We start from the raw sequence: 16,098 nt of genomic DNA on the forward strand, positions 1-16,098 counted from the left end.
AGATAGATAGATAGATAGATAGATAGATAGATAGATAGATAGATAGATAGATAGATAAGACATGTTGGTTGGATAGAGAGAGAGAGAGATAGATTAATGCATTAGACAGGCTGGTTGGTTGGATAGATAGATAGATAGATAGATAGATAGATAGATAGATAGATAGATAGATAGATAGAGAGATTAATACATTAGACAGGCTGGTTGGTTGGTTGGTTGGTTGGTTGGTTGGTTGGTTGGTTGGTTGGTTGGATAGATAGATAGATAGATAGATAGATAGATAGATAGATAGATAGATAGATAAGGATATATAGGTAGGGTAGGTAGTTAGGTGGATGGATTGATTGATGGATAGGTAGGTAGGATGGACAGGCAAATAGATTAGATAGGTTGGAGGGGTAGATAGATGTGGGAAGTGGGTAGGTAGGTAGATATTAGGCAGGGCCTACAAGCATCAGCCCTACTACCAGTTGCCTACTGGTGTTTATTTAGAGCACTATTTGGTATTTAGAACCCTTCTCTAATGGTCTGTGTCTCCTTTTCTGTGTCTCCTTTTCAGTGCATCCACCGAGACTTAGCCGCCAGGAATGTGCTGGTGACGGAAGACAGTGTGATGAAGATTGCTGATTTTGGCTTGGCGCGAGATATCCATCACATAGATTACTACAAGAAGACGACAAATGTGAGTGGCGAGCCCAGGAGGGAGAATTGAATTAGGAGGAACTTTGATCATCACAGGCCAGGTTGCATAAGGTTGTATCTACACTGTAGAATTAATGCACTTTGGCACCACTTGAACTGTCATGACTCAATGGTATGGAATCATGGGAGGCTTTTTAAACCTCTTTTGCCTTCTCTACCAAACTACAACTCCCAGACATCCTTAGCATGGAGAACACATGCTCTTCGAATGTGCACATGTGTTTCTTTTTGCTATAATACATGGCTTCGATCCATATCTTTGAAGGTGGCCTCTTGAGGCAGGTTTTAAAAATCACAAAATTGAACAAAGAGACTTTGGTGCCAAAGAATTAAATGTATTAATTTAATCTTAGAGGTTTCTTTCATGCATACCTGACTGGCTTCCAGCCAGCTGCAATGAAAGCACAGCATTAAAATGGATGGAAAGAGGTCTTCCTGTAATCTGATGTAATGCCTGCTCTGGAATATCAAACGTTTAAATTGATTAAAGGTTAGGGAGGGGTTCTTTAGGGGAAAAAATATATAACAAATTCTCTTAAGGATCCGATTAGTCTAGCACTAAGTGCTACTGATGTTTTGACAAATGCCCTTTACAATCAGGGCCAGCTAACAAATCCCAACAAAGGATTCCCTCAGGCAAGAAGCAGCCAGGCTTTGAAGCTGCAAGGCTTTTCATGCTAATAATTGCAACATTCACATTTGCCTCAAACAGACAAGAGTTCTTTCTCCCACCCTGGATATATGACAGATATGGCCATCTGTCGGGGGTGCTTTGAATGTGATTTCCTGCTTCTTGGCAGGGGGTTAGACTAGATGGCCCATGAGGTCTCTTCCAACTCTACTATTCTATGATTCTAAGTCCCACTTGCCTAGTTTCCAACAGACCTCACAACCTCTGAGGATGCCTGCCATAAATGTGGGCGAAACATCAGGAGAGAATGCTTCTGGAACATAGCCATGGAAAAGGCAGCTTGTAGCGCACTAAGTGCTGCTGATATTTCGACAAATGCCCTTTCCATTATGGGTTAGACAGGAAACAATCAGGGCCAGCTAACAAATCCCAACAAAGGATTCCCCCAGGCAGGAAGCAGCCAGGCTTTGAAGCTGTAAGGCTTTTCAATGCTAATGAAGGTGACCAATTGCAACATTCACACTTGCCTTAAACAGACAAGACTTCTTTCTCCCACCCTGGACATTATTCCATAAGTCCCACTTGCCTAGTTTCCAATAGACCTCACAACCTCTGAGGATGCCTGCCATAGATGTGGGCGAAACATCAGGAGAGAATGCTTCTGGAACATAGCCATGGAAAACTCACAGCAACCCAGTGATTCCGGCCATGAAAGCCTTTGACAACAGATTTCTTTTTGCTTCGCAACGGAACTAAAAAATGTGTTCAAGATTAATTCCGATGCATTCAAAACTTTTTCTTCTGATTTAATCATATAGAAAAGTATATAAGGCAGCTTTTAGCTCCAAGTGACACACTGTATATTTTAGGGGAAGCTACAAGTCCCCAAAGTCTGTAACTAGTTTGGTTTGCAAGAATCTTTGTTCCTATACATAATCTCTGTGTTGTAATGGATAAACAGAGGATAAATCAGAACATCTCTGCTAAATTCAGATATTCAAGTACCTATTTTTGCAAATTCTATTCCTTTATTGCTTGTTTGATGTATATTTCCCTTGTGTTCTTCTCTTCCTTATGACTTTGGATTGACGCTCTGGTTTTTCCCGTATTTCAGGGTCGCTTGCCGGTCAAATGGATGGCCCCTGAGGCTTTGTTTGACAGGATATATACCCATCAGAGTGACGTGTAAGTACTCCGTGTTATGATAGGGTTGTGACAAGTGCATGAAACAAGTCAATCCGTAACCACTTGAAACTCTCTCATTGGAGCCCCAATGAGACTCTGAAACTCTGAAATTGGCTGAGATAGGGACACTTTTGCTTTTGGGGTGGTTCAACATACACAAACTTTCATGCACAACATTATCAAAAATACAAAATTGCCTTCCATATGTATATAAATTTCCACGATAATTCATGATGTACGTCTATGCAAGTAGAGGTCTTCCAAAATCCAGCATCCAAAGTGCTTTTGGTCCCAAACATTTTGGATTAAAGATTTTCCACCTATGTTTTTAAATATAAGTTGGGTCAAGAAATGCCTGAAACGAATCAGTTGCAGCTCTGGGAGATATACGAGGGTTGAATGAAAAGTAATGCCTCCACCTTCATAACTCCTTAACAGATGGCAGTACTGGTATGCAGCAGGTCCTGGCTTATTCAGTAGACTCTCCTCTACAGTTCCATTTGGCAGGAAGCCTTAGCATTGAACGGTTGTGTTGTTAAAGTGCGAAGTATGGAACCCTGCACAGACGGGGAAGCCTTAGCATTGAACTGTTGTGTTGTTAAAGTGCGAAGTATGGAACCCTGCACAGACGGGGAAGCCTTAGCATTGAACTGTTGTGTTGTTAAAGTGCGAAGTATGGAACCCTGCACAGACGGGGAAGCCTTAGCATTGAACGGTTGTGTTGTTAAAGTGCGAAGTATGGAACCCTGCGCAGACGGGGAAGCCTTAGCATTGAACGGTTGTGTTGTTAAAGTGCGAAGTATGGAACCCTGCGCAGACGGGGAAGCCTTAGCATTGAACGGTTGTGTTGTTAAAGTGCGAAGTATGGAACCCTGCGCAGACGGGGAAGCCTTAGCATTGAACGGTTGTGTTGTTAAAGTGCGAAGTATGGAACCCTGCACAGACGGGGAAGCCTTAGCATTGAACGGTTGTGTTGTTAAAGTGCGAAGTATGAAACCCTGCGCAGACGGGGAAGCCTTAGCATTGAATGTTTGTGTTGTTAAAGTGCGAAGTATGGAACCCTGCGCAGACGGGGAAGCCTTAGTACTGAATAGTTGTGTTGTTAAAGTGCGAAGTATGGAACCCTGCACAGACGGGGAAGCCGTAGCATTGAACGGTTGTGTTGTTAAAGTGCGAAGTATGGAACCCTGCAGAGACAGGGAAGCCTTAGCATTGATCGGTTGTGTTGTTAAAGTGTGAAGTATGGAACCCTGTGTAGACGGTCGGTCAATGCAACTTAAGCAACGTGCAGTCATTGAATTCTTGACGGCAGAAGGTGTCACCCCAAAGGAGATTCCTCAGAGAATGCAAGCTGTTTATGGCGATTGTGTTGATGTGAGTCCTGTGCGTCGTTGGGCGAGTAAGTTTAAAGATGTTGAGGTGGGAACACCTGACTTGGGTGGCAAACCAAGAGTTGTATGTCCTGTGACAGCAACCACCGAGTTTCACAACCAAAAGGTTGACAGATTGATTCAGGACAATTGTTGTAGCACTCTGAGAGAAATTTCAAGCATAATCGGCATTTCACAAGAACGTGTGGGTCACATTATTGTTTAGCTATTGGAAGATCTGTGCACGATGAGTCCTGTGAAACGCCGGTCGCGGAAACAGAGTGTCAACAATGGCTCCAAACTACAGGAAAGGAGATTCCACCTGAACATCAGGAAGAACTTCCTCACTGTGAGAGCTGTTCGACAGTGGAACTCTCTCCCCCGGGCCGTGGTGGAGGCTCCTTCTTTGGAGGCTTTTAAGCAGAGGCTGGATGGCCATCTGTCGGGGGTGCTTTGAATGTGATTTCCTGCTTCTTGGCGGGGGGTTGGACTAGATGGCCCATATGGTCTCTTCCAGTTCTATGATTCTATGTGGAAAAGTGACTAGTGCTAGTTAAAGAGCACATTCTAACGATTATTTCTGCATTTGATTTATTAAAATATTCCCATCCAAACCGAAAGAACGAAAGGCTCTGGGCTGTGGCACAGGCTGGAGAGCAAGCCAGCTGCAACCAGCTGCAATGAATAACTCTGACTAGGAGGTCATGAGTTCGAGGCCCACTCGGAGCCTATGTTTGTCTTGTTTTTGTTCTATGTTAAAAGGCATTGAATGTTTGCCTATATGTGTAATGTGATCCGCCCTGACTCCCCTTCGGGGTGAGAAGGGCGGAATATAAATGCTGCAAATAAATAAATAAATAATGAATAAATAAATAACGAAGGTGGAGGCATTACTTTTCATTCAACCCTCATAATTGATCCAAAATAATATTCCAAGCTTAATGGTCTTCTCTGTTCAGAGCATACCCTCTACCATTGAATTATGGGCCATTTACTTCCATTGGCCACAAAGGATTAGAATGAAAGATACTTCTGTTTCTCATATGGAATATCTATAGTTTAAATCCTTTATGGTATTGGAGGGGGCAGATTTGGGGATTGGAGGAAGGTTCTTGCCCTGGTTTCGTCTTCCCGGCATCCTCTCCTCAAAGTGCCCAGCTGGGATTTCGCTGCTGTTAAGCAGCAACCTGTTAACTATTCCCACTGACTGCTCTGCTTCCGGCTCCTGCTCGGAGTGTTTCTTCCTTTATGGGCCTCTTTATCTGATTTTCCATGACGTCCTTTGTTTCTCCTCCACTTCTCTGCCTCTCCGTGCAGGTACTGACCCCCTCTTGCCCCCTGGCATCTCCAATTAAGCTTGGCAGGCCGGGTATTATTCCCACCGGTGAAATAGACCATATGCGATCCGTCTTAGCGTAATGAAATGCTAATTACCTTAAGCAGGAACCGTATTTCAAGCCCGTGTTCAGCTTGCTGGCAAGCACCGCTTCAGTGCTGCTGCAGGCTCCAACTTTATTGCCAGTCCAATTTTCTCCTTTGTGAGTTATGAGCTCGTGGTTGGAAGCATCTTTCCCTTTCGTCCTCTATAAGAACCTTTATAGAGGTGGTTATTAAAGATGGAGAAAAAGAGCTTTTCTGCAGCTATACGTGCATCTACACTGTAGAATAGAGGTTCCCAGCCTGGGGTCCTCAGATGTTTTTGGCCTTAAACTCACATAAATCCTAACAGCTGGGAGTTGTAGGCCAAAAACATCTGGGGATCCCAGGTTGAGAACCACTGCTGTAGAACTGCTGAACATGCTTCTCAGTCGTTTAGTCGTCTCCGACTCTTCGTGACCGCATGGACCAGTCCAGGCCAGAGCTCCCTGTCGGCCGTCACCGCCCCCAGTTCCTTCAAGGTCAACCCAGTCACTTCAAGGATACCGTCCATCCATCTTGCCCTTGGTCGGCCTCTCTTCCTTTTTCCTTCCATTTTCCCCAGCATCATGATCTTTTCCAAGCTTTCCTGTCTCCTCATGATGTGGTCAACTTTGCCTCTAATATCCTTCCCTCCAGTGAGCAGCCATTGGGCATTATTTCCTGGAGGATGGACTGGTTGGATCTTCTTGCCAAGGTCCAAGGCACTCTCAGGATTTTCCTCCAGCACCAGAGTTCAAAAGCGTCTCTCTTCCTTCACTCGGCCTTCCTTATGGTCCAGCTTTCGCATCCATAGGTGACTATGGCGAATACCATGGCTTTGACTATGCGGACCTTCGTTGCCAGTGTGATGTCTCTGCTCTTCACTATTTTGTCCAGGTTGGCCATTGCTCTCCTCCCAAGAAGCAAACGTCTTCTGATTTCCTGGCTGCAGTGATCTTCGCGCCTAGAAATATAAAGTCTGTCACTGCCTCCACGTTTTCTCCCTCTATTTGCCAGTTATCAATAGGTGTAGTTGCCGTGATCTTGGTTTTCTTGACATTTAAGTGCAACCCAGCTTTTGCACTTTTTTTTTCACCTTGGTGATAAGGCTCCTCAGCTCCTCCTCGCTTTCGGCCATCAGAGTGGTATCATCTGCATACCTAAGGTTGTTAATTTTCTTCCAGCAACTTTAACTCCGGTCTTGGATTCCTCAAGCCCCGCATGTCGCATGATGTGTTCTGCATACAAGTTGAATAGGGAAGATGAAAGTATGCAGCCCTGATGTCTGCACTCCTTTCCCAATCTTGAACCAGTCTGTTGTTCCATGATCTGTTCTTACTGTGGCTACTTGGTCTTTATACAGATTTCTCAGGAGATAGACAAGGTGACTTAGTACCCCTATACCACCAAGCACATGCCATAGTTTATTATGATCCACACAGTCGAAGGCTTTAGAGTAGTCAATAAAGCAGATGTTTTTTCTGAAACTCCCTGGCTCCCTCCATTATCCAACGGATATTGGCAATTTGGTCTCTTGCTCCTCTACCTTTTCTGAACCCAGCTTGGACATCTGGCAACTCTCGCTCCATGTCTTGCTGGAGTCTGCCTTGCAGGATCTTGAGCATTACCTTACTGGCAAGGGAAATAAGTGCCACTGTATGGAAGTTTGAGCATTCTTTAGCGTTTCCCTTTTTCGGTATGGGGATATAGACTAATGAATTTTAATTGCCCTGGCTCAATGCTGTGGAATCCTGGGAGTTGTAGTTTGTCAGAGAAGACTAAAGAGCTTGTAAAATACAGATCTCATAATCCCATACCATTGAGCCATGGCATGCATGAACTGGGTCAGGGTATATAGGCCACATGCCTATAGGTCCCTTGCACAAGTCCCGTGGAATCCAAAATCTGGCACAACTAGTGTTGTGAGAAGGCCCATAGAATAGAATAGAATAGAACAGAATAGAATAGAATAGAATAGAATAGAATAGAATGGCTTTATTGTCATTGTGATATTGCACAGCGAGATTAAATGCCTTCCCCAACACACACCATTAAGCCACACACCCATCCCTCCACACTCCCACCACCACCACACAGCCCCCAATGCCACATCAATGCAAAACCATGGAGTTCAAAATAGCCACAGCGCTGTCTATTTGTCCTTGTCTTTATCACCCTGTAACATCTGCCAGATAGCAATAATTCAAATAAAGAATGTCCCGATTTGAGATAGTTGTCCCTGCTATATATTTTAACATTGGGCGTGTTTGCATAGGTGGTCCTTTGGAGTTCTGCTGTGGGAGATCTTCACGTTGGGTGGATCGCCGTATCCAGGGGTTCCCGTGGAAGAACTCTTCAAGCTGTTGAAAGAGGGCCATCGAATGGACAAGCCCAGCAACTGCACCAATGAGCTGTGAGTCCATGTTCCCTTACTCCCTTGATTTGTATTCCCTGAGAAATGTGTTACCGTATATACTCGAGTATAAGCCGACCCGAATATAAGCCGAGGCACCTAATTTTACCACAAAAACTGGGAAAACATTGACTCCAGTATAAGTCGAGAGTGGTAAATTTCAGAAATAAAAATAGATACCAATAAAATTACATTAATAGAGGCATCAGTAGGTTAAATGTTTTTGAATATTTACATAAAGCTCAAATTTAAGATAAGACTGTACAACTCTGATTAAATCATTATTATCATCTTCTTCAATGTCAATGTGCTTATGTATCCTTTTAATAACAATAGAATAAAATAATGCATGTAATAATAATAATAATAACAATAAATACAGGAAAATAATACATGTAATAATAAATAGAGTAAAATAATAAATGTAATAATAATAATAATAATAATAATAATAAATAATATTATTAAATAATAATATTAAATAATAATATTAAACAGTAAAGAACTGGTGGGATCACAAACCTGCAAAAGTATTGGAAAATGAGCACGCAAAGATACTGTTGGACTTCCGAATCCAGACTGACAAAGTTCTGGAACACAACACACCAGACATCACAGTTGTGGAAAAGAAAAAGGTTTGGATCATTGATGTCGCCATCCCAGGTGACAGTCGCATTGACGAAAAACAACAAGAAAACCTCAGCCGCTATCAGGACCTCAAGATTGAACTTCAAAGACTCTGGCAGAAACCAGTGCAGGTGGTCCCGGTGGTGATGGGCACACTGGGTGCCGTCCCAAAAGATCTCAGCTGGCATTTGGAAACAATAGACATTGACAAAATTACGATCTGCCAACTGCAAAAGGCCACCCTACTGGGATCTGCGCGCATCATCTGAAAATACATCACACAGTCCTAGACACTTGGGAAGTGTTCGACTTGTGATACTGTGATATGAAATCCAGCATGTCTATCTTGTTTGCTGTGTCATAGTAAAATAATAATAAGATCAGAATGAAATAATAAATGTATTAATAATAATAAAAAATAGAGTAAAATAAATGTAATAGTAGCAACAATAATAGAGAAAAATAATAAATGTAATAATATCAATAATAATAGAGGAAAATAATAAATGTACCATATATTCTCGAGTATAAGCTGACCCAAATATAGCCAACCAGGACCCTCACCCGAGTATAAGCCGAGGGGGGCTTTTTCAGTCTTTAAAAAAGGACTGAAATAAGCTTTTACTTGAGTATATACAGTATTTCTTCACAAATTTGCATCCTGTTTGTCTGGTGCCAAAGGCAGCTTGCGTAAATTAACATATTTTAAAAACTTTAAAACCCTGCAGCTAATACTCATTTCACTTGGGAATATATCTGAATCAGAACATATATCTCAATATAACAGCCTCTCCAGCTGAAATGCCAAGCAAAGACTTTTATGTTTTCTGCTGTGTTCAGGAGAATGCAGAACTCATGAAACATCCTCTTAAGAGTTTGTCCCATAGCCTCGGGGATATAACTGTAAAGTCCCTGATCCTAAAGATGTTCCGATTTCCCACCGAGAAGCAAATTTTGCCCAGGTGTTTCCCTGAATCCTGTTTTCACCATGGTCTCCCCGCAAGATGTTTTCCCGGCCACTTTGGAGAGAGTCGGCATTGAAAACCCCGTCAAGCCCAGCCATCCGCACGGCATAACAGAACCCCTGCTGACCAGCCGATGCGGAGGATGGCAACTGGCAAGAGTTCAGCGTTACTTTCCCAGCCCTTCTGAAAGCCGTGCGTGATAATAAACCAAGACTCCTTTCCTCTGTATTTGTGTTTTTCCCAGCAGGAAAGTATCCCAAATTGACCCTGGGTAAGGCTGCTTTGCCGCTCGGTCTTTTGTCTCTGACATCTCTTCTCATGTTGTTGGAGCCAATCCTGCCAGGGGCTCTTTCTCACCCGTCACTCCATGAATGAGAAGGAGAGAAGCTGGTTCCTAAGAAACGGCTCTCACAAAGCACAGCCATAAAACCTCAACGAATTTTGTGCTTAGACTTGGGTCCCATCTCCACAATATCTCACGAGAGATATGCAAGGATTCCAACATCTGAAATCTATTTATTTTATATTCCGCCCTTCTCACCCCAAAGGGGACTCACATTGTACACATATAAGGCAAACATTCAATTCCATATTACATAGAGACAGAGACACACACAGAGGCAATTTAAACCTTCTCCAGCTTCCAGCTTCCTGAGGGTATGCTTGATTCCAGCCACAGGGGGAGCATCTGCTTCATCCACTGCGATGGCAACTTCCTCATTCCAACGGCGGCTGGATTATTTTTATGGTGTCGTAAATTAACCTCCCCACATATAAGTGGTACCTAAATTTCCTACTTGATAGATGCAACTATCTTTCGGGTTGCTTAGGTCAGCAACGAGCAGGGGCTATACAGTGTTCCCTCACTTATTGCTGGGGTTATTTATTTATTTATTTACAGTATTTATATTCCGCCCTTCTTTCTCACCCCGAAGGGGACTCAGGGCGGATCACATTGTACACATATAAGGCAAACATTCAATGCCATATAACATAGAACAGAGACAGAGACAGACGCAGAGGCAATTTAAACCTTCTCCAGCTTCCTGAGAGTATGCTTGATTCCAGCCACAAGGGGAGCATCTGCTTTATCATCCACTGCGATGGCAACATCCTCATTCCAACAGCGGCTGGATGGTTTTTATGGTGTCGTAAATTAGCCTCCCCACATAAAAGTGGTACCTAAATTTCCTACTTGATAGATGCAACTATCTTTCGGGTTGCTTAGGTCAGCAACGAGCAGGGGCTATACAGTGTTCCCTCACTTATTGCTGGGATAGGTTCCAGGACCACCCGCAATAAGTGAAAATCCGCGAAGTAGGGACACTATATTTATTTTAATATTTATACATCATTTTAGTAGTTATACACTATATTAAGTCTTTATCAACCAATCGTGTGTTGATAAATCACTTCCTTCTCTTCCTGTTGCCGCTTGGGCTCCTTTTCTCTCCCTTCGGTTTCTCCTTCCTCCCTTCCTTAGGCTGTAAATTGTATTTTTTTATGATTTATAATAGTCTTTTAGAGTTTATTGAAAAATCCGCAAAACAGCAAATCCATGAAAAGTGAACTGCGAAGTAGTGAGGGAACACTGTATTTTATTTTTAATTGTCGGGTGCTCACCCCAACCCCGGCTGGCCTCGAACTCATGACCTCTTGGTCAGAGTGATTTATTGCAGCTGGCTGCTAACCAGCCTGCGCCACAGCCCGCCCAAGTCCCAAGTTTTTCAGATAAGGGAGACAAATAATAATAATAATAATAATAATAATAATAATAATAATAATAATAATAACAACAACAACAATAATAATAATAATAAATAAACAAATAAATAAATAAATAAAAACAACAACTTTATTTTTGTATGCTGCCTCCATCTCCCCACTGGATTCAGAGCGGCTCACATGGGGACAAATCCAATCAATCACATTAACATCATAAAATCAACAGTTAACCAACAAACATTAAACAGGCCATAGCTTTAAAACATTATTAAATACACAAAATATTACCAGTCATCACAAGCCATTTAAAAAGTCCAATATAGGACATGAGTGGGCAACAATCAAAACTGATAACCTGAAATAATAACAATAATAACAATAACAATAATAATACACTTGTGGAATAATATAACGCTTGTGGAAAAGAAACTTCTAGACATTGCAGGACAAAGAGCTGGAAAAAATCACAAAATACAAGGACTTACAAATTGAGATTGGACGACTATGGCAAGAGGGAACAATGGTACCAATAGTAGTTGGTGCTCTTGGAGATATTCCCAGAAACCTCAAAAAGCACTTGAAAAGCCTTAATTTGGACAAAACACCAATCTACCTGCTGCAGAAGGCAGCACTTCTTGGAACTGGGCACATTCTAACCTCTAATATCCTAGGCCCTTGGGAAAAGCACAAAATTAGAAATAAATCCCAAACACTTGGACCTAATATGCATGTGTGCTGTGATGTTATGTACATGTTGTTATTATTATTGTTGTTATTATTATTATTTTTCTCCCATGTTGGTGTTCTGATTGCATTGGGATCAGCTTCTCATCCTGAATTTTCTCTTCCAAGATACATGATGATGCGAGACTGCTGGCATGCCGTTCCCTCCCAGAGACCCACATTTAAGCAGCTGGTAGAAGACTTAGATAGGATTGTGGCCATGACCTCAAACCAGGTAAAAGACATTAAACAAGCACATTTCAAAGAACAACATTTTCCAAATCTGTCTTTATGGTGAGCCGGTGGGCTGTAGTGAGTGCTTTCGTAGTTTTTGACTACACCAAGAGCCCAAAGTTAAAGTTCTCCATTGAATATGCAAGCCTTGAAACCCTTCATTTTGGTGCTAGCTAGATCATCTTTCTGGCTTGGTGACCAAAGATTGGCAACTGATATTGAGATCCAAGTGGTAAAGCAAGATACACATTGGAACTGAATTGTCTTTTGGTGCCTCTGTTCCATTAGGCTCCATGTGCTTTGTGCTTGAAGAGCTATTTCCCTATTATTTTTATTCTAGTTCTCTGGCACTCTTGATCTAATATATATTTTTAAGAGCATGAGTTTATTTAGTGCTCTGACTTGGTCTTGTCTACATTGAGAAGGTTATCTTGGGAATAGACACAGGGTCTATTCCCATCCCAATTTGCACTTCCAAGAATTTGCAGCACTTTATCAGTCACCTCGTGTTTACAATATTTATATGGTGCACCTTACCCAGTCTACTTTTACAATCTCTCAGTTTTAATCCATGTTTTTATTAGTTCTTGTTTTTTATTGGCTAATGTTTAATTTTTTTTATTGTGCATGTTTTTGTCTATTGCTGTGTTTTATACTGCTACTGTTTTTATTTCGGGCTTGGCCCCATGTAAGCCGCCCTGAGTCCCCTTCGGGGAGATAGAGGCGGGGTATAAAAATAAATTTTTTTTTATTATTATTATTATTATTATTATTATTATTATTATTATTATTATCTTAATATAAATCTGTCCTGGATCTGGCAGGTTCATACCAAATCTAGGGTTGATGTCTAGAGAGCCCTGAACCATATCTCCTCTGCCATGTGAGCCCACATCTCACCTCCTCCAACTCACTTCTGCTCCAAGCTCCTGGCCATTGCAGAAGCCTCCACTGGTGTCAGAATGGGATGTTTATGCAACTAGCAAGGAGAGTGTCAATCTTTCTTTCTGGCTGGTTACACAAATACTTCTGACAATGTATTGCTGAAGGCTTTCATGGCCGGGATCACAGGGTTGTTGTATGTCTTTCGGGCTGTGTGGCCATGTTTCAGAAGGTCAACGAAGGTCCTAGTGATGGCCAAGAGCTTGGATGGAGCACTTTGGTCAACAAGAAGCAGCAGCAGTGCTGATGCAAGCCAATTTGGACCAAATCTATCTGTGCAGGCTACTTAAAATAGTCTGTAATAGTCTGAAGTTACTCCAGAGAGTCATACTAGGAAATGAGTGGGTCATAACAAAGGAAATAGTGGTATTAGGGAAAAGAGAGGAAATGGGAAATAAAAGGGAAATACAAGAAGCAATAATTGAATGTGCACAAGCATAAATAGTATTAGGGCGGAAAGATAAATCAAAATGAGCAGTAAATAAATACAGTGTTCCCTCACTACTTCTCAGTTCACTTTTCGCGGATTCACTGTTTTGCGGTTTTTCAATAAACTCTAACAGACTATTATAAAAAATTACAATTTACAGCCTAAGGAAGGGAGGAAGGAGAAGCCAAAGGGAGAGAAAAGGCGTCCAAGCGGCAATGGGAGGAGGAGGCAATTTATCAACACACGATTGGTTGATAAAGACTTAAAATAGTGTATAACTACTAAAATATTGTATAAATATTAAGATAAATATAGCGTCCCTACTTCGTGGATTTTCACTTATTGCGGGTGGCCCTGGAACCTAACCCCAGAGATAAGTGAGGGAACACTGTAGTACCAATGTATGGTGGAGCAAATGGAATTTGAAATTATGAATGTGAAATTAAATGTTTTAAAAACTAATGAAAATAGAACGAGGGAAATGGAAGAAAGATGGACAAGGGTAAAGAACTATATCATGAATCAATCCACAAGAAATAAGATACAAATGTTATATAGTATATAGAATGGAAATGTATAAAGATAAAGATAGAAAGATTGTCTCAAAAAGAAATGAATATGTAAATGAAAACAATCCTCGTGTTGGTGGTGGGAATTGTAAATGTTTTGTATGGGTACGGTATGTATTTTTTGTGTTTTAAAAAATTAAAATTCATTTTTAAAAAAACCAAAAGAAAAACCCCTGACACTAACCGGAAGCCACAAAGATAGCCAGTGCTCTATGTGGATTATTCCAGGCTTTTGAGTTCATGTAGATAAGTCCTTAAGGAGCCTCGGTGACGAAGTGCGTTAAAGCACTGAGCTGGAGACCGAAAGGTCCCAGGTTCAAACCCCGGGAGCGGAATGAGCGCCCACTGTTAGCCCCAGCTTCTGCCAACCTAGCAGTTCAAAAACATGCCAATGTGAGTAGATCAATAGGTACCGCTCCGGCGGGAAGGTAATGGTGCTCCATGCAGCCATGCCAGTGGCCACATGACCTTGAAGGTGTCTACGGACAACGCCGGCTCTTCGGCTTAGAAATGGAGGTGAGCACCAGCTCCCAGAGTCGGACACGACTGGACTTAACATCAGGAGAAACCTTTACCTTTACCTTAGATAAGTCCTTAAGATCCAGCACTGTGCAAGCTCTCCCACCATATCAGAGCCTGATCATTATTTTTCCTCCCTCTAGGAATACCTGGACCTCTCCATGCCACTGGACCAGTATTCTCCCAGTTTCCCAGACACCCGCAGCTCCACCTGCTCTTCTGGAGAGGACTCTGTGTTTTCCCACGACCCCCTTCCTGATGAACCTTGCCTTCCCAAGCACCCCCCTCAGCTTGCCAATGGAGGACTCAAAAGACGCTGACGTCGCCGCTCTCGTGGGACCCTTTGCGAGCCCGCTGTGCATACACGTGTGGTGCTCATGTGTGTTAACGAGTGAACGCGGGTGCGCACGTCTGTGCACTTTCTTCCCAGCTGGACTGGTGACGGAGCCCCTCTCGAGGCAGCCGTCAGGGTCACATTAAGCTCACGTATCCAAATGCCGAGACTCCATTCCAAATAACTGAATTCGTAATGCCATCTTCTCCTTGACACTGCCATTATTGTGAGCCCCTGGAAGAAGAGTTGGTAGGGGATTTGTGCTTTCCACATTATTCATCGACCGCAGTTGAGCTGTTGTTGTATTTTGCCCTTTTTCGATAGTGTCTGGCAAGAACAACAAAAAGGAGACTTGGATACCGGCTCCTAGATAGCAATGTGCTGTTACTTCTTTGGAAAAGGATCCTGGACAAATAACATTCCTTCAAAGAGGAGTCTTTTCTTGCTCCCTGTTCTTACTTGCAAATTGAAGCAACCCAACCTCTTAACAGCTCGATAAGCTAAATAGCAGAGCTGCGGTGCCAACCCTGTGGCACCCACTTGTTACAGATCCAGCTGCAAACGGGGATGTTTTCCGGCCTCCAGCTGCATCCCTTCCCTTTGGAGTGCCTACTCATACTCTGGTACCAATCTGGAGTCCATCCCTGTGACCGTTTCCTCATTCCGGCGCTCCCACGGCGCAATCCTGTGCCTCTCTACTTGGAAGTAGAAAACACGTGTACGATCGCAGCCTCACTTTGTGCTTTGCTGACCAATCCCAGAAGCATCCCGGTCCAAAAAGCATCTCCAAAGCAGCGGGATAAAAGGAGGCAGCCAAATGGGACCAGGACTCAGAAGTTCCAAACAGACAGACAAACAAATGTCTTGTGTATATAGCTGCAAAATGTATAAATATGAATTATATATTTACATGTCTTTTAAAAGTGGTTGTTACCAGAGATAATAATATCACTTTGGCTAGTAAGTTACTAGTGGCTGGTAGGTATCATCAGTTGCTATAAAAAAAACAAATCATATATTTTGCTACTTTTTGCTGTTTTGGTTTTGTTTATTTTTTAAATTATGTTCTAAAACTTACTTCGGTTTAGGTATGTCAATAAACATTGCTGCTGCTTCAGTTGTTATACATGGTTACATTGAACCGTGTTTTTTTGTTAGCAACATGGGTGCCTTGGGGAAAGATGTCAGGAAATCATTCTCCCTCCTCAGATACCTTCTCCATTTGTCCGTGCTTTGGTCTCCTCCCTAGCCATGGAGGCATTTGTATAGCCTTTGCCTTTGAGCCCCTCAAGCTCAAAGACCTTCGACTCATCATCTTGAGGAAAGAAAGA

General features: G+C 42.4%; 1 protein-coding gene and 1 long non-coding RNA gene across 10 annotated transcripts in view; both read left to right on the forward strand.

The window, feature by feature from the left end:
* The window catches only part of LOC134293551 (uncharacterized), a 5,805-nt gene extending 5,679 nt beyond the window's left edge, over positions 1–126 (forward strand). The window contains exon 2 of one of the 3 annotated variants that reach the window (XR_010000504.1): positions 27–126. This is a non-coding gene — a long non-coding RNA (uncharacterized LOC134293551). The remainder of the gene's footprint in view (positions 1–26) is intronic. The other 2 variants (XR_010000505.1, XR_010000506.1) reach the window with 2 other exon arrangements.
* fgfr1 (fibroblast growth factor receptor 1) overlaps positions 1–15,893 on the forward strand; it is a 124,214-nt gene extending 108,321 nt beyond the window's left edge. For all 7 annotated transcript variants that reach the window (XM_062961456.1, XM_062961458.1, XM_062961459.1 and 4 more), the window contains 5 exons: positions 560–682; positions 2,448–2,518; positions 7,562–7,699; positions 11,869–11,974; positions 14,577–15,893. In XM_062961456.1, coding sequence (XP_062817526.1) covers positions 560–682; positions 2,448–2,518; positions 7,562–7,699; positions 11,869–11,974; positions 14,577–14,753 — 615 coding nt within the window. In that variant the 3' untranslated portion in view covers positions 14,754–15,893. The remainder of the gene's footprint in view (positions 1–559; positions 683–2,447; positions 2,519–7,561; positions 7,700–11,868; positions 11,975–14,576) is intronic.
* The last annotated feature ends 205 nt before the right edge of the window (positions 15,894–16,098 follow it).

Source organism: Anolis carolinensis, unplaced genomic scaffold (genome assembly GCF_035594765.1).
Source record: "Anolis carolinensis isolate JA03-04 unplaced genomic scaffold, rAnoCar3.1.pri scaffold_8, whole genome shotgun sequence".
Lineage (NCBI taxonomy): Eukaryota > Metazoa > Chordata > Lepidosauria > Squamata > Dactyloidae > Anolis > Anolis carolinensis.